Consider the following 18,718-nt stretch of genomic DNA (forward strand, 5'->3'; position numbering starts at 1 on the left):
AATATGGACAAATACTAAATATTTGCCCGTTTTTCAACCCACGTTTGGGTCAAATATGGACAAATATTAAATATTTACCCATTTTTCAACCCACGTTTGGGTCAAATATGGACAAATACTAAATATTTGCCCGTTTTTCAACCCACATTTTGGTAAAGTATGGACAAATATTAAATATTTACCTGTTTTCCCACCCACATTTGGGTCAAATATGCAAAATATTAAATATTTACCCGTTTTTCAACCCACATTTTGGTCAAATATGGACAAATACTAAATATTTGCCCGTTTTTCAACCCACATTTTGGTCAAATATGGACAAATATTAAATATTTACCCCTTTTCAACCCACATTTGGGTCAAATATGGACAAATATTAAATATTTACCACTTTTTCAACCCACATTTTTGGTCAAATATGGACAAATATTAAATATTTACCCATTTTCAACCCACATTTTGGTCAAATATGGACAAATACTAAATATTTGCCCGTTTTTCAATCCACATTTTGGTCAAATATGGACAAATACTAAATATTTGCCCGTTTTTCAACCCACATTTGGGTCAAATATGGACAAATATTAAATATTTACCCGTTTTTCAACCCACATTTGGGTCAAATATGGACAAATATTAAATATTTACCCGTTTTTCAACCCACATTTTGGTCAAATATGGACAAATACTAAATATTTGCCCGTTTTTCAACCCACATTTTGGTCAAATATGGACAAATATTAAATATTTACCCCTTTTCAACCCACATTTGGGTCAAATATGGACAAATATTAAATATTTACCACTTTTTCAACCCACATTTTTGGTCAAATATGGACAAATATTAAATATTTGCCCGTTTTTCAACCCACATTTTGGTCAAATATGGACAAATATTAAATATTTACCCGTTTTTCAACCCACATTTTGGTCAAATATGGACAAATACTAAATATTTGCCCGTTTTTCAACCCACATTTTGGTCAAATATGGACAAATATTAAATATTTACCCCTTTTCAACCCACATTTGGGTCAAATATGGACAAATATTAAATATTTACCACTTTTTCAACCCACATTTTTGGTCAAATATGGACAAATATTAAATATTTACCCGTTTTTCAACCCACATTTTGGTCAAATATGGACAAATACTAAATATTTGCCCATTTTTCAACACACGTTTGGGTCAAATATGGACAAATACTAAATATTTGCCCGTTTTTCAACCCACATTTGGGTCAAATATGGACAAATATTAAATATTTACCACTTTTTCAACCCACATTTTTGGTCAAATATGGACAAATATTAAATATTTACCTGTTTTTCAACCCACATTTTGGTCAAATACAGACAAATACTAAATATTTGCCCGTTTTTCAACCCACATTTTGGTCAAATACAGACAAATACTAAATATTTGCCCGTTTTTCAACCCACGTTTTGGTCAAATATGGACAAATATTAAATATTTACCACTTTTTCAACCCACATTTTGGTCAAATATGGACAAATACTAAATATTTACCCATTTTTCAACCCACATTTTGGTCAAATATGGACAAATATTAAATATTTACCCATTTTTCAACCCACATTTGGGTTATATATTTTTTGGACCAAAATTTGAGTTGAAACAACCCAACATTTTTTTGTGTATTGTGAATCATTATTGAAAATATTTGGATTTACAAAATAAATAAAACATAAAATTTGTAATGCAAATTTGGGGGAAAATATGTCATACAAATAATGTCACCGTGTGACTTGCGAGAGAATGTTCTAGTTTGCCTCAAACAGTAACTCTGTCATGGTTCATATCTGATTGTGATGCCTGGAGAAACACTCGTGTCATTGAGTGAAGGGAGAGAGGCCTCTGTGTGGGATGTCGGCATGTCGTCCTTCAACTCATGTTACTCTTGATGCGACGTCTGTGTAATACTGAAGAGATGAACTCTAGCTCAGGTCTGTGATAGGCCTTGGCAAAATTAGGTCAAACTTTATGCAAATGACCACATTACTGATATAATGTGTGAGAATAAAACCACAGTTTTAACCAGGAATTTATGAGTGTTAGAAACAGTCTGGAAAATATAATGAGGTCTTTGTCAGGCAGCGATTCAGGCGTGATTTCACGGGCGCTGGAGCTTAGCATAACTTCATTCAGTCTTTTGACGGGTGTGCAGCGATCTGTGATGATGTCAGCGCCCTCGCCTCTCAGAGCGGCTCTCCTTCAACTGTGAGGTCGAGGTCGCCTCAGAAAGTAGATCCTTTTGGGTTCAGAGCTATTCTGAGCCAAATTTGAGCACTTAAACCGCACTAAGACTAGTATATCTTAAGCATAAAAAAGTTTCTTTTATTACTGATATTAATAATTTATGTAAATAAATGTAAGAGTTGTTTTAGATTCATTTTAATTCTTGATTGTCACAATTGTAGGCAGTCAGTATCTCTGTGTTAGAGAAAGCAAGATAATAGTTTTTTGTGTTCTGCTCCCTAATTTATAGGGTCATTGTTCGACCTTCAGGATGAGACTGCTTATATGTCACAACTTATTTGACTGAGGAAATATACATTTCAAATAAATTTGGCACAGTTCAAAGTCATTGTTTCCTGGTGTTTTTGTTTTAAAGGTAAAATTCAGAATGATAATGTTTGTGATGCTTCAGTTCAGTGCAGTTGGATGTAAACAGCACTGTTAAAGGGATAGTTCACCCAAAAATGAAAATTCTGTCATTATTTACTCACCATACATTGTTCCAAACCTGTAGGAGTTTCTTTCTTCTGTTGAAGATATTTTGAAGAATGTTTGTAACCAGACAGACGGTAACTATAGTTGACTTCCGTATTTCCCCCTCTAAAATTCACATATTTTTTAATTGCTTGGCCTTTAAAACACTTCAACAACAACCATGTTTGTTAAAGGATTAGTTCAATTTGTTTGTTCAGTAATTTACTCACCCCCATGTCATCCAAGATGTTCATGTCTTTCTTTTTTCAGTCAAAAAGAAATGAAGGTTTTTGATGAAAACATTCCAGGATTTTTCTCCATATAGTGGACTTCAACAGGGTTCAACGGGTTATAATGTACTTTTCTTCTAAAATGAGGATTTTTATCAAGCTTACATGTTTATGTTCAGTTATTTCACTTAAATGGCAATGAAAAGGACCTATTAATTGCCATTAAAGTGAAATAACTGAACAAACACGTGAACTTGATAAAAATGCACTTGAAGGCTTTTGCAAGTCTTCATATACATTATATATATATATATATATATATATATATATATATACAGTACAGTCCAAAAGTTTGGAACCACTAAGATTTTTAATGTTTTTAAAAGAAGTTTCGTCTGCTCACCAAGGCTACATTTATTTACTTAAAAATACAGTAAAAACAGTAATATTGTGAAATATTATTACAATTTAAAATAACTGTTTTCTATTTAAATATATTTCTCAAAGTAATTTATTCCTGTGATCAAAGCTGAATTTTCAGCATCATTACTCCAGTCTTCAGTGTCACATGATCCTTCAGAAACATTCTAATATGATGATCTGCTGCTCAATAAACATTTAATGTGTACAATTGTACAAAATATTTGTGTACAATATTTTTTTTCAGGATTATTTGATGAATAGAAAGTTCAAAAGAACAGTGTTTATCTGAAATCTAATCTTTTGTAACATTATAAATGTCTTTACTGCCACTTTTGATTGATTTAATGCATCCTTGCTGAATAAAAGTATTAATTTCTTTAATTTCTTTTCAAAAAAATAAAAATAAAAATTCTTAGTGACCCCAAACTTTTGAACGGTAGTGTATAATGCTACAGAAGCTTTGTATTTCAGATAAATGCTGTTCTTTTGAACTTTCTATTCATCAAGGAATCCTGAAAAAAAAGTACACAACTGTTTTCAACATTGAAAATAACGTACTCGGTTACTAACGTAACCTCGGTTCCCTGAGATACGGAACGAGTACTGCGTATGGGGAAAGGTCTCCCTTTTTCCCCGCTGCTGAAGCCTTTTTCAATAACGCAGTGTAACTGCACCGTCATTGGTTCACTCATAGACAAGTTGTTGAACCAATGGCGGCGCGGCATAGCTGCGCGGCCTATGGCGACAAAGCGCGCGAATATTCCCGCCGAAATGGGCGGGGTATAGGGCTATATAAGCAGGCGTTTCGCCATAGGATTTCAGTGTCAATCGACTGAAGCGACGACCCTGAGCCGCAGCCTCGTGGCACGGCAAGTGACGCAGTACTCGTTCCGTATCTCAGGGAACCGAGGTTACGTTAGTAACCGAGCACGTTCCCTTTCGATACTTCACTCGTACTGCGTATGGGGAACGAATTCAACCACGCCGTGCCACGGCTGGGAACGATATAGCTTGCATTTGGCCACCCAGAGGGGGCAAAAAGGACAAGCGGAGGCAAAGCCTAACCGAACCCATGGTTACACTGAAGGAAGATACTTCCTATGGTGGCGTGAAGCGGGACCTGTTGGAAGCCGCTAATCACACCGACAGGACCCGAGCTTGTAAGGTCGGGACATCGAGTGATAGAACCTGACAAAGGTGGACGGCGAAGACCAGCCGGCCGCCTCACAGATGTCTTGGATGGAAACTCCGTTGGACCAAGCCCACGAGGAAGCCATTCCTCTAGTGGAGTGGGCCCTGACTCCTATGGGGCAATTAGTGCCCAGTGAGGAGTAGCACAGGTTAATAGCATCCACTATCCAACGGGAAATGCGTTGTTTCGAGACCGGAGACCCTTTGGTGCGGCCGCCAAAACAAACAAAGAGCTGATCCGACAGTCTGAAAGACTGTGATCGGTCTATGTAGGTCCTCAATGCCCTGACTGGGCAGAGTAGCTGCAGCTCTGGTTCGTCCGCCGAGGGAGGAAGAGCAGAGAGCGAGATGACCTGAGCTCTAAACGGAGTTGAGAGCACTTTAGGGACGTAGCCATGCCTAGGTTTCAGAACGACCTTAGAGTCACCAGGCCCGAATTCGAGGCATGCAGGGTTCACAGAGAGGGCCTGCAAATCGCCAACACGCTTTACCGATGCTAGTGCTAGTAGCAGAGCGGTTTTTAGTGTTAGGGGCCTGAGGTCGGCTGAACCCATTGGTTCAAATGGGGCTCCTTTCAAGGCCCTGAGGACCAACGAGAGGTCCCAGGAGGGAATAGTGAGAGGGCGAGGAGGATTCAAACGCCTAGCACCTCTCAAAAAACGGATCACGAGCCCGTTTCGTCCCACCGATTGGCCAGCAATAGGAGCGTGGAACGCTGCAATGGCTGCTACGTAAACCTTAAGCGTGGAAGGGGAGCGCCCCATTTCCAAGCGTTCTTGGAGGAAAGACAGTATGGAAGATACGTCACTCTCCACAGGGTCTATGTTGCGTGTTGAACACCAATCAACAAAGACTGACCACTTCTGGTCGTAGAGGCGCCTCGTAGATGGGGCTCTAGCCTGAGAAATGGTATTTAGGACGTCCTCGGGGAGGCTAGTCGGCTCCCATCGAGGGACCAGAGGTGCAGAGCCCAGAGCTGCGGCTGTGGGTGCCAGATTGTTCTGTTTGCCTGAGAGAGGAGGTCCCGTCTCAGGGGAATCGGCCACGGGGCTCTTAGAGAGAGCCTGAATAGCTCTGAGGACCAAACCTGGTTCCTCCAGAGCGGGGCCACCAGAAGGACTCTGTGCTGGTCTTCTCTGGATACGCCTGATGACCTGGGGGATCAGTGCGATCGGAGGGAAAGCATAAAGGGAGCGTGCTGGGCCATGTGTGGGCCAGAGCATCTACTTCCTTCGAGAAAAATGTTGGGCAATGAGAGTTGTCTTCTGAGGCGAAGAGGTCTACCTCTGCCTTCCCGAAGAACTCCCAGATCGTGAGGACCACTTGGGGGTGGAGCATCCACTCGTCGGAGGGGATGTTGCTCCGTGACAACATGTCCGCACCCAGATTGTTCCTGCCAGGAACATGAGTCGCTCTGAGCGACTGAAGCCTCGGAAGAGCCCATTCCAGCAGTCGTTTCGCCAGAGCGCATAAGCGGCTGGACGAAAGACCGCCTTGGTGGTTCAGGTATGACACCACCGTCATACTGTCTGACCGAACTAGAACATGACGTCCCGTCAAGTAAGCCTGAAAGAACTGAAGGGCTTTCATCACTGCTAGCATCTCTAGACAGTTGATGTGTAGATGGCTTTCCTCGTGGCTCCACGAGCCGAAGGCCGGTCTGCCCTCGCACACAGCGCCCCAGCCCAAGTTGGAGGCGTCTGTTGAGAGCACCGTCCTCCGTGAGACCGCCTGTAAGGGGACTCCGCGTTGGAACCATACTGGATCCATCCAAGGTTTCAGGGCTAGAAGACAGGCCCGATTGACCTTGAGACATAGGCGGCCGTGCCGCCATGCGCTGGGAGGAACCCGGAACTTCAACCAGTACTGAAGAGGCCGCATCCGAAGAAGGCCTAGCTGCAGCACCGGGGAGGCGGAAGCCATCAGCCCTAGCAGCCTCTGGAAAAACTTCAGAGGGAGATAGGCTTTGTTCGTGACAGATGCCGTGAGCTGCTGAATTGCCAGGGCGCGCTCTGGCGAGACTACTGCCGTCATACGGACCGAGTCGAAAACTGCTCCCAGAAACGAAATTCGTTGAGTGGGGCATAGCGAGCTCTTGGCTAAGTTGACCCTGAGACCCAGGCATTGTAGATGGCTGAGGAGCACGGATCTGTGGCGTTCCAGCTCGTCTCGCGAACGGGCTAAGATGAGCCAGTCGTCGAGGTAATTCAGAACCCGGATTCCCATCTGTCTCAGAGGGGAAAGCGCCGCGTCCATGCACTTGGTGAAAGTGCGGGAGCCAGAGACAGCCCGAAGGGCAGGACCGTATATTGGTATGCCACCCCTTCGTATGCGAATCTCAAGAATCGTCTGTGACGGGGGGCTATCTGGATGTGAAAATACGCATCCTTCAGGTCCAGCGAGCAGAACCAGTCCTCGGGGCAAATGTGCGCGAGGATCTGCTTCAGCGTCAGCATTTTGAACTTCCGTCTCATGAGGGAGTGATTCAAAAGCCTGAGGTCTAGGATGGGTCTGAGACCGCCATCCTTTTTGGGGACCAGAAAGTAGCGGCTGTAAAAGCCTGTCTCGCTCTCTGACGGAGGAACCATTTCCACAGCTCCTTTTTCCAGCAACGACATGACTTCGGCCCGGAGGACATGAGCGTCGTCCGGATTGACCGATGTTTGAAGCACCCCGGCGAAGCGGGGGGGCCGTCGTGCAAACTGGAGCGAGTAGCCCTGGTTTACGATCCCCATGACCCATTCTGACACATCGGGGATGGCCTGCCAGGCCTCGGCCCGAGTGGCTAGGGGTTGAATAATGTTGGGTGACAGACCGCCGTTGAGAGGGTCGTACACCGCGAGGGGTGGAAGAGGAAATTTGCTCTTTTTGTGATGAGGTAAAAATTTGTCCGCCGTGAAAACGGCGTTTGGAGTGGGCGCAACAGGTGTGGGCCCAGCTGTCACTTGGAGTATGTTTCCCACGCCCGGAAATAAACGAGGCGGAGGGGAAATTACCCGTGGGAGCTTTTGGGGTGGTCCGGTCGTAACGGGACGGTCCCCCATCCTCTTCCTGTCCGACGAATCAGGACGACTTCGGAGGCACCGGGTCCAGCACAATCCTGGGCCGGGGTCCCTGGCGCTCGGGAAGGGAGGGCGCTTCGCAGGGCGCGAGCGCTGGCGATGCTCCTGGGCGGCGCTGCCTGTGTTGCAGGTGGGGCTGGTTTGTTCTGCTGAGCCGGCGCAGTCCTGGGGCGGCTAGACGCAGAAGCGGAGCTGGAGCGCTTAGGCAAGAAATGCCTCATAGCCTGAGACGATTTCTGCGCGGCAGTAAAGCGCTCAGTGAAGCCATCCACTGCAGGCCCGAAGAGACCAGAAGGCGAGACCGGGGCGTCTAAGAAGGCCGTCTTGTCTAGGTCTTTGATCTCCGTTAGGTTGAGCCACAGGTGGCGCTCCAACACGACCAGGCTGGCCATGGAACGACCGATGGCCTGGGCCGTAGCCTTCGTAGCTCGCAGGGCAAGATCCGTGGCGCTGCGGAGATCTTTGAAGGCTGGCGCGTCGATTCCAGACTCATCCAGAGAGCGGAGGAGTTTGGCCTGGAATGCTTGAAATATGGCCATGGTGTGGAGCGCAGAGGCAGCTTGGCCCGCCGAGGTGTAAGCTCCGTCCAGCCAGAGTAGAGGTGGTCCGACAGGGCTTGGAAGGAAGGGCCCTCTTCGTCTTCCAACCCACAGCCGCGGGAGGACAGAGGTGAGCAGCCACCGCTTCATCTAGGGGTGGCAAGCGCTCGTATCCCTTCTCCTCGGCGCCGTCGACGGCGGTGAGGGCGGAGCGGTGCGTAGTGTGGAGGCGGGCAGAGTAAGGAGCGCGCCACGACTTCGTCAGCTCTTCGTGGACCTCAGGAAAGAAGGGCGCTGAACGCTGGCGAGGTGCTTGGCGGCGGCCTGGCAGAAACCATTCGTCCAGGCGGCTGCGAGACGGCTCCTCTGGAGGGGCCCACTCGAGGTCCAGCTCTTCAACGGCTCTAGACAGGATGCGGAAGAGCTCGGCATCCATGCCCTGGCCATGCTCGATGGGTTCCAAGGGAGGCGGTGGAGCGGGGTCTTCCGGCTCGCCAGCCCATCCTTCCGCTTCGGAAGCCGCAAGAGACATGGAGTCGTCTTGTTCGTCGTCTGTTCCCCCGAATGAGACGAGGTCACTCGCTTCTGCGGAGGGACGCTGCTCAGGGCGAGAGAACAGAACTGGAGAGAGTTCCCTGGGAGGAGAGGGCGAGGCACGCGGGGGCTGGGCCGGCGTGAGCTCGCTCAACTCCTGGCGCTGAGTCGCTCTACCCCGCTGTCTTTCCTCGCCGGACCGCGGGAGGAAGGAGACGGGAGGGCGCGAGCGGCGAGATCGCCCTCAGTGAAGAAGGCGACCCGCGAGCGCAGGGAAGCGAGACCGCGCGCCCGCAGTGCGGGCATGAGTCTCCAGCGAGCGCGCCGTCTGCGTGGGGCTTGCCCAGGCAAGCGACACACTCGCTGTGTCCATCGTCGTCGTGCAGGGGGGCCCTGCAAGTACCACATGAGTGGCGGGGCATCGTGAGACGCCGCTGCCGTGAAAACGGCAATTGGGTGGCTCTTTTAGAGCGGCGAGGGCCGCGGAAGCTCTTAAAGCGGTGAAAACCGCTGGAAATCGCTCTTTAGAGCGGCGTTTAAGCCGCGGATGAAGCTCTCAGGCGGCGCGCCGGATGGCGGCAGGGGACGCACAGGAAGCGGCCGGAAGCGGGAAGCGGGAGGCGGCGGCTCGGCGACGGCGCTAGAAGCTGCAGTCCGCGAGGGCGCCGGCGCTTTCTTCCACCGGCGAGTCCAGGCGAGTCCGCTGCGGGAGCCTCTTCAGACGGCGGCGAGAGCAGAAGGCGGCGAGCTTCTTCGGCTTCAGGCGGAGATCAGCGAAGAGAAGTAGATGTCGTCGCTGAAGGAGAAAACACTGAAATCCTATGGCGAAACGCCTGCTTATATAGCCCTATACCCCGCCCATTTCGGCGGGAATATTCGCGCGCTTTGTCGCCATAGGCCGCGCAGCTATGCCGCGCCGCCATTGGTTCAACAACTTGTCTATGAGTGAACCAATGACGGTGCAGTTACACTGCGTTATTGAAAAAGGCTTCAGCAGCGGGGAAAAAGGGAGACCTTTCCCCATACGCAGTACGAGTGAAGTATCGAAAGGGAATCATAAATGTTTCTTGAGCAGCAGATCATCATATCAGAATGATTTCTGAAGGATCATGTGACACTGAAGACTGGAGTAATGATGCTGAAAATTCAGCTTTGATCACAGAAATAAATTACTTTGTCAAATATATTCAAATAGTACACAGTTATTTTAAATTGTAATAATATTTTACAATATTACTGTTTTACTGTATTTTTAATTAAATAAATGTAGCCTTGGTGAGCAGACGAAACTTCTTTTAAAAACATTAAAAATCTTAGTGGTTCCAAACTTTTGGACTGTACTGTACTATTGTATATATATTGTTTTTTTCACAATGATGTCACTTCCTGCATGATGATGCCATTAGGGAACTAAATACCTTGTTCATTCAGTAGCTATTCCAATAAAAACAATATTCCCGCAAAACATTTTGTTTTAAAAAAGTTTGATGCAAGAAAAATGAAGAAACACTTGAAATATTTATTAATAAACTGCCAATTTTTCATGTTAGTTGTATGGCACTGTGGGAACATTCAATTAAACCAAAGTTCATCTTCATTAACAGTAATATTGTGATCATACTAATGTTTTCCATCTTTAAAGCACCGGGTTTTATATTTAACATATAAGACATATTGGGAGTTTGGGGCATTAAATGTCATGTGACTGCAGAATCAAAGCATTGATCCTCAGAAAAACAGGCTGGAAATGTTTTTAATAATATGTTGAGAAGAATTGTGTCCTCGTGATGCACGTTTCCAAAAAGCCCAATTTCTGTTGTTAGACGAACTCGCTCTTTTCAGCATAAAATCCTAACTTGATCTTCAATTATACAGACCTGATCAAAGTCATCGACAGCGAGTCTAAAATAAATCTTACTCGATACAGTTTGTGGACACCTATATGGAAGCCCGTTATTAAGTCACAATTCTGACTTTTTTTCTCGCAATTGTGATTTTTTTTTATCTCAGAATTCTGACTTTATAACTCGCAATTGCGAGAAAAAAGTCAAAATTCTGAGATAAAAAGTCGCAATTAATCTTTTTTTTTCTTTTAGTGGCGGAAACGGGCTTCCATACAACTACACCGTCTTTGGTGGCAAAAATTCGCCCTGATTGCGCACACCTGTCCGTCAGTAAGGGCGCCGGAAGTGAGGTTTGGCCGAAGACTCTGCAGTCTCCTCCGGACTGTTCTTAAATAAACGCACTTTATTTATTATGGCGACGCCGCGTTTTAAATATGGTGCGCGTTGTTCCCTATTCAGATCCTTTATGGTTCTCGCGGTCATCAGCCTGTCATTTACATCATGCTACAACTTTGAGAACGAGTCTGTTGAACCCGACGTCTTCCTTCACCATGGGAATATCCTGAGTCCTTTGCTGAAGGCTTTGTCAGAGCAGAACCCATGGGGAGAATTCACACCTCGAGCCAAACCCGACTCCAGATATGTGCGTTACATGAAGAGACTGTACAAACTATCATCCAAACCGGACAGGAGTCACGAGGCCTCTCACCTGTACAACACTGCGCGTCTGATCACGCCTCGGGAGGAGTGTCTCGAGCAGAGCCGAGGTGTGTGTCTCAGAGTTGGGTCAGATATGTTTACAAACTCTTTGAATAGATACAGTTTCTTTATGAACCCGGAACTCCCGTTGTTAGGATGCTTTAGGGTTAATTTATTCAAATGCAAATGCCTATATATATAATTATATGGATGATACTGGGCACTTTACCCACTTTCATTTTCCCCATTCATTTTCTCCATATAAAGAAATCTAAGCATGAACCAAAACAAACTACAAGATATTATTTCCTTTGAGGCAAAAACGTATTTAACTACAGTATGCATCACATAAAGCACTTCAAAAGATGAACAAAAAATGATGGTACTGTATAGAACTATTGATAGACTTTTAAAGGTGCCCTAGAACGTTCTTTCACAAGATGTAATATAAGTTTAAGGTGTCCCCTGAATGTGTCTGTGAAGTTTCAGCTCAAAATACCCCATAGATTTTTTTTAATACATTTTTTTAACTGCCTATTTTGGGGCATCATTAACTATGCACTGATTCAGGCTGCGGCCCCTTTAAATCTCTCGCTCCCTGCTCCCCGAGCTCTCGACTATAAAACAGTGCATAAACAAAGTTTACACAGCTAATATAACCCTCAAATGGATCTTTACAAGATGTTCATCATGCATACTGCATGCATGTGTCGGATCATGTGAGTATAGTATTTATTTGGATGTTTACATTTGATTCTGAATGAGTTTGATAGTGCTCCGTGGCTAAAGCTAACATTACACACTGTTGGAGAGATTTATAAAGAATGAAGTTGTGTTTATGAATTATACAGACTGCAAGTGTTTAAAAATGAAAATAGTGATGGCTCTTGTCTCCGTGAATACAGTAAGAAACGATGGTAACTTTAACCACATTTAACAGTACATTAGCAACATGCTAACGAAACATTTAGAAAGACAATTTACAAATATCACTAAAAATATCATGTAATCATGGATCATGTCAGTTATTATTGCTCCATCTGCCATTTTTCGCTATTGTTCTTGCTTGCTTACCTAGTCTGATGATTCAGCTGTGCACAGATCCAGACGTTAATACTGGCTGCCCTTGTCTAATGCCTTGAACATGAGCTGACATATGCAAATATTGGGGGCGTACATATTAATGATCCCGACTGTTACATAACAGTCAGTGTTATGTTGAGATTTCCATGTACTGAACTCTTGTTATTCAACTATGACGAGGTGAATTCAATCTTTGATTCTAGGGCACCTTTAAGTAAAAAAAAATTACACAGGGTTGCCAGGTATTCACAACAAAACCCACCCAATCAAAACCATTCAGAAATAGCCCAATCGCATTCCAGGGGGTAAAATCCGTGTTTTTGGTGGGGTTCCCCTTGTAAAATTCGCATTCCAGGTGCTAAATATCATGTTATTTGGGGTCGCTTCAATTCGCGGCAAGGGTTGCCAGGTTTTCAGAACAAAACCCGTCTGATGTACACTCAAAACTAACCCAATCGCATTTCAGGGGGGTCCCCCTGTAAAAATCGTGTTCTGGGGGGGATAAATCCACATTTTTGGGCGGGGTTCCCCTTGTAAAATTCGCATTCCAGGGGCTAAATATTATGTTATTTGGGGTCGCTTCAACCCGTGGACATGAAAAACAACCCAGTTCCGCGGGAAAACCGCAGACTTGGCAACAGTGATTGTATATTTATTGCAAAATAGTCTGATACAAATATCTAAACTTAGTAAGGAAACTGATTTGACTTCTATGGTGACAATACCTTCTCTAATTGGTGGACCTAAAGTCCTGTCTGCTTAAAGTGATAGTTCACCTAAAAATGAAAATAATGTCATCATTTACTCATCTACATGCTCAAGTCTTTCGTTCTCCTAACACACTCAGTTCATATAGATTTCTTTTATGATCTCCTGAATGTTTTTAAGTGTCAGTTTCGGTTGAGGAACAGAAATCTGAGGTTTCATTTAAAATGTCTTTGTTGGTTTTTTAAAGGATGTACGTAATTTCGGAATGACATGAACGTGAGTAATGACAGAATTTTTAAGTGAACATTTTATATTTATATGCTGAGTAAACTTTATATGTTATTGTTATAAATCAGTTTCTTTATGGAGAAAGTGCATGGGACTTTTACTTCGAGAACCAGATTGTTGCCCTTTATTGTTGCCCTTTTATATTCTGTAGAAAGACAAACCTAAATAGTCATGAAAGCCAAAATATTAAATGTCACCGATGTATATTTACTGAATAATCCACTATTTTGTAAAAGGGGATCAAAATGACAATTTGGAGCCAAATTAGAGGGGTGTGAATGACTTTAGAAAGATGGCAGCATCATTATTTTATTTTTCCACAGAGATTGGTAGGTCTATTAGTAAAATCTGTTGACTTTATCAATCTTTGTTTCAATATATGCCAATGGTGACAGTTCAAAAATGGAGAAAAAGCACTTCTTATGTGTTTTTGCCTCAAGTTTGCATGCCTGTAACTCAAAAAGTATTAAAGATATCTTAATATCCTTTTAGATTGTGATTCTTGACAAACTTTTCTTTTGGCATCTTTATTTTAAAGGCCCTTGATGGTTCAGTCCCAGAGATATGGAGATCTTAATGTGGCTCCATGAGTAAATTGGTCAACTGTACACATTTTCAGTGGTCAAAAACCAAATGTGCGTCCCTTTGCATTCAGTTTATACCATTTTCTTTTAAAGAGGAATATCTGAAGAACAAATAATGTTAAAACTAGAAATGTATCTCATGTTTTCCTATCAACTCAAACTGAATTGCATAGAACATACCCGAGTGCCATAAAAGATATCTTAATATCCTTCTAGAGTCTCATTCTTAATAACCTTTTATTTTGAATTCTTAATTTTCAATGCCCTAAACAGTTCAGTTCCATAGATATGGGGATCTCAAAGCAGCTCATGTTCAAAAATGTTGTGTACAATTTACCAATTTACTCATGGAGCCACATTAAGATCTCCATATCTCTGGGATTGAACCATCAAGGGCCTTTCAAATGAAGATGCAAAAAGGAAAGTTTGTTAAGAATAAGAATCTAAAAGTATATTAAGATATCTTTAATACTTCTTGAGTTACAGGCATGCAAACTTGAGTAAAAAACACACAATAAGTGCTTTTTCTCCATTTTCGAACTGTCACCATTGGCATATATTGAAACAAAGATTGATAAAGTCAACAGATTTTACTAATAGACCTACCAATCTCTGTGGAAAAGTCAAATTATGATGCTGCCATCTTTCTAAAGTCATTTTTACACCCCTCTAATTTGGCTCCAAATCTCAGGTGAAAATGGTCATTTTGACCCTCCTCTACAAAACAGTGGATTATTCAGTAAATATACATCTGTGATATTTAATATTTAGCTTTCATCACTATTCATATTTGTCTTTCTACATAAACACAGTAAGAGAAGGATGTGTTCCTCAACGGCATGTGTTGTCTTGTCAGAATTCTTCATGCAGGATATTTCCTACAGTCTGAATCGAGTGAGGACTCAGGAGCAGTTACTGAAGTCGGTCCTGCTGTACTCTTTCGACCACAACCACATCACCCCATTCACATCGCTCTGCTATCTCGATGTAAGGGAACAGAAACCCTCGAAGGAACAGATATGTTCTCATCATCTCAGCACCCAGCAGTCGGTCCCCCTTCTCAGCTTCCGCGTCCACACCGAGAGGCGGGTCCGTCGCCGCTGGGTGGAGGTCGACGTGACCTCCTTCCTCCGTCCTCTCATTCAGGCTCATAAGAAGGACATCCATCTGCTGATCAACTTGACCTGCGTTGAAGATATGATCCCAGGACCTGGAGGCCAGTTTCATAAGAGCCCGGTTGAGCTAACTCACAGATCTCCGTCCCTTCTTTTGTACCTCAACGACACCAGCGAGGTCGCGTACCAGAGAAGAGCCACGCAAGGTAGGATGGTGGATCTGACGTCAAACCACTGGGAAGGAAAGTCCACGTTGTGGGAGTCAACTTCACGAAAGCGACGAGGAACCCTAAAGAGCACCAATTCGCCTCACGCGAGTATGGAAACCAGCATGCCCAAACTCGTCCCCATGTATGACTTTCCGACAGATGACTGCGACCTGTATGATTTCAGAGTGAGCTTCAATCAGCTCAAACTGGACCACTGGATCATAGCGCCTCACAAATACAATCCGAGGTACTGTAAGGGATTTTGTCCGAGGGCTGTGGGATATATCTATGGGTCACCCATGCACACCATGGTTCAAAACATCATTTACGAGAAGCTAGACTCCTCTGTGCCCAGACCTTCATGTGTTCCTTCAGAATACAACCCCTTAAGTGTTTTGACCATTGAGAACGACGGATCCATTGCCTATAAGGAGTACGAGGAGATGATCGCGACCAAATGCACTTGCCGATAAGATTTTCTTTTTTTTTTTGTGATGCATTGCTTTGTAAAACACCATCCTATTTTTTTTTTTTTTTTTTTTTTTTTTCACTGGCCATTCTTACTATGAAGATGATTATGAAATGACCACATGTATAAGATAATTTGCAGATTTTTTTGTTTTGTTTTGTTGTTTGACATTACTCTATATCTGATTCAATAATGCTTTGTTTTCTTAGACACTATATAATAGTTATAATATGGGGGTATTTAATTGGCTTAAAGGATCATTTTCTTCTTTGATGACCAGTTGTGTTGTTTTAAGTTTTTTTTCTTTAGGTTGGTGATCTTGTCTTGCACTTTCTATTCCATAAACATGGCAAAAATTTTAATACTTCTAGTTCTGGACAGAATATGAAAAGTGTAGTTCTATTGTCTTATCAGAACACTTTTACATTGTTGTTTTAAAACCTGGGAATTGCAGACGGTTGTTTCATGGGCAACCTCGCTCTTCTTGACGTCCAGAAAATAAGTTGCCTTAATTGTGGGCAACTTGATATGTGTTTATTAACTGCTTTAAAGAAAGTAATAGATGAGAATGTGTGTCACATGCCTATTTATATTATTTATGTCTGTGTAATTTGGTCGAGCTGGCTTTGGTTTTTCACAAAAAAGAAAAAAAAAATGGGGGGAAAATCCCATAAGAAAATGAAAATCTAAAAATAAAATAAAAAAAATCAGCAATAAGACTTGATTTTTTTTTTTTTTCCTCTAAATCAAACGTTAGATTGTCATTATAAGTATTTTGTAGTTTAGAAGAAAAATAAATTCACTGATCTGAATTCTTCTAACAGGACTAAAAGTCCCTCTTAAAGGGATCGTTCATCCAAAAATTAAAACATCAGCTGCATCCGAAATTACGTAGGTACTACGTTTTAATATAAATTTACTTCATGACCATTGAAAAGGTATGTTCTATATACAGGTGCTGGTCATATAATGAGAATATCGTGAAAAAGTTCATTTTTTTTATTGTAAATTATTTTTAAAAATGAAACTTTCATTTATACTAGATTCCCTACATGTAAAGTAAAACATTTAATTTTTTTTATTTTTTATTTGTTGATTAGAGTGTACAGTTAATGAAAGTCCAAAATCCAGTATCTCAAAATATTAGAATATTTACATTTGAGTTTCATTAAATGACCATCCCTACAGTATAAATTCCGGGTATCTCTTGTTCTTTGAAACCACACTAATGGGGAAGACTGCTGACTTGGCAATGGTCCAGGAGACAATCGTTGACACCCTCCACAAAGAGAGTAAGTCACAGAAGGTCATTACTGAATGGGGTGGCTGTTTACAGAGTGATGTATCAAAGCATATTAAATGCAAAGTTGACTAGAAGGAAGAAATTGGGTAGGCAAAGGTGCACAAGCAACAGGGATGACCACAAGCTTGAGAATACTGTCAAGTAAAGCCAATTCAGACACTTGGGAGAGCTTCACAATGAGTGCCGGAGTCAGCGCATCAAGAGTTACCACACTCAGACATCTTCAGGAAAAGGACAACCAAGCCACTTCTGAAACAGAAACAACATCAGAAGCATCTTACCTGGGCTAAGGAGAAAAAGAACTGGACAGTGAACAGTGGTCGAAAGTCCTCTTTTCAGATAAAAGTATTTGCATTTCATGCATTTAATGTTGAAATCATGGTCCCAGAGTCTGAAGGAAGACTGGAGAGGCACAGAATCCAAGCTGCTTGAAGTCTAGTGTGAAGTTTCTGAAGTCAGTAATGATTTGGGGGGCCGTGACATCTGCTGGTGTTGGTCCATTGTGTTTCATCAAGTGCAAAGTCAATGCAGCATCGTCCAGGAGATTTTGGAGCACTTTATGCTTCCATCTGCTGACAAGCTTTATGGAGATGCTGATTTCCTTTTCCAGCAGGACCCCTGACCCCTGAATCTATGGGATATTTTCAAGAGAAAGATGAGAAACAGTCACTTCCATGCCACACTTCACTGATGCTGTAATTTGTGCTAGGAGCAAGTCATTTGCTGTAAAATGTGCTGCCGACCAAGTATTGAGTGCACAAATGAACATACTTTAAAGAACTTGAACTTTTCTGTTTTGAAAATCCATTTTTTGATTGATCTTAGGAAATATTCTAATATTTTGAGATACTGGATTTTGGACTTTCATTAGCTGTACGCTCTAATCAAAATTTAAAAAAAAAAAAACTTTTGAAATGTTTTACTTAACATGTAGGGAATCTAGAATATATGAAAGTTTCATTTTTAAAAATAATTTACAATAAAAAAATGAACTTTCACGATATTCTAATTATATGACCAGCACCTGTAGTATGAATGAATTTGGATGTATTACATCCGCCATGTTGTTACTGTCACATGTCCTACTAGCGTCCCTTCAACTCCATTCACAAGTCCTCAACCGTGGCCTCATGGGATAGTAAAGTGTCCATCGTATGCACGCTTCAGAATCTCTCCGGAAGTAGTAAGTCATCCGGTACTTGAATTTGGACATACTACTTTGTTCGCATAGGCCTACTGTTTTTCGCGTACTATATAGTAGAGAAGTATTCGATTTTGGATGCAGTTATCCATTTTTGGGTGAACTATCCCTTTAATGAATATGACGATTTTTGTTTTTGAAGTGATTTTTAAGGGACTGTTTACACGCAACACCGTTTTCAACTAAAAACGGAAAACTTTTTATGCGTTTTGGCCGTTCATTTACACGACAACAGTGTTTTAGTGGCCTGAAAACTCAAACTTGTGAAAAACGGTTTCAAAGTGCAAGTTTTTGAAAACGATACCGTTGTCGTCATCTTCGTGTAAACTGGAAAAACGTGAATCTGGGAAAACGGTGAGAGCTTGCATATGCACATTACGAGTCTATCCAGCTTATTTTTCCACATGAAGGTAAGGTGTTTTCTGTGAATGTGTGAGACTTACGATTTATTAGCGGCTATAGGGAAATAACGAGAAGAATAGAGAAGAACTTGCACATTC

General features: G+C 42.8%; 1 protein-coding gene across 1 annotated transcript; it reads left to right on the forward strand.

Annotated features, from left to right (window-relative positions):
- Nucleotides 1–10,971: 10,971 nt before the first annotated feature.
- Nucleotides 10,972–15,718, forward strand: gdf9 (growth differentiation factor 9). Its single transcript, XM_067364330.1, has 2 exons — nucleotides 10,972–11,326; nucleotides 14,778–15,718. The coding sequence occupies exons 1-2, from the start codon at nucleotides 10,972–10,974 to the stop codon at nucleotides 15,716–15,718; spliced, it is 1,296 nt and encodes a 431-aa protein (XP_067220431.1).
- The last annotated feature ends 3,000 nt before the right edge of the window (nucleotides 15,719–18,718 follow it).

The sequence above is a fragment of the Chanodichthys erythropterus genome, chromosome 1, assembly GCF_024489055.1.
Source record: "Chanodichthys erythropterus isolate Z2021 chromosome 1, ASM2448905v1, whole genome shotgun sequence".
NCBI classification, from domain to species: Eukaryota; Metazoa; Chordata; class Actinopteri; order Cypriniformes; family Xenocyprididae; genus Chanodichthys; species Chanodichthys erythropterus.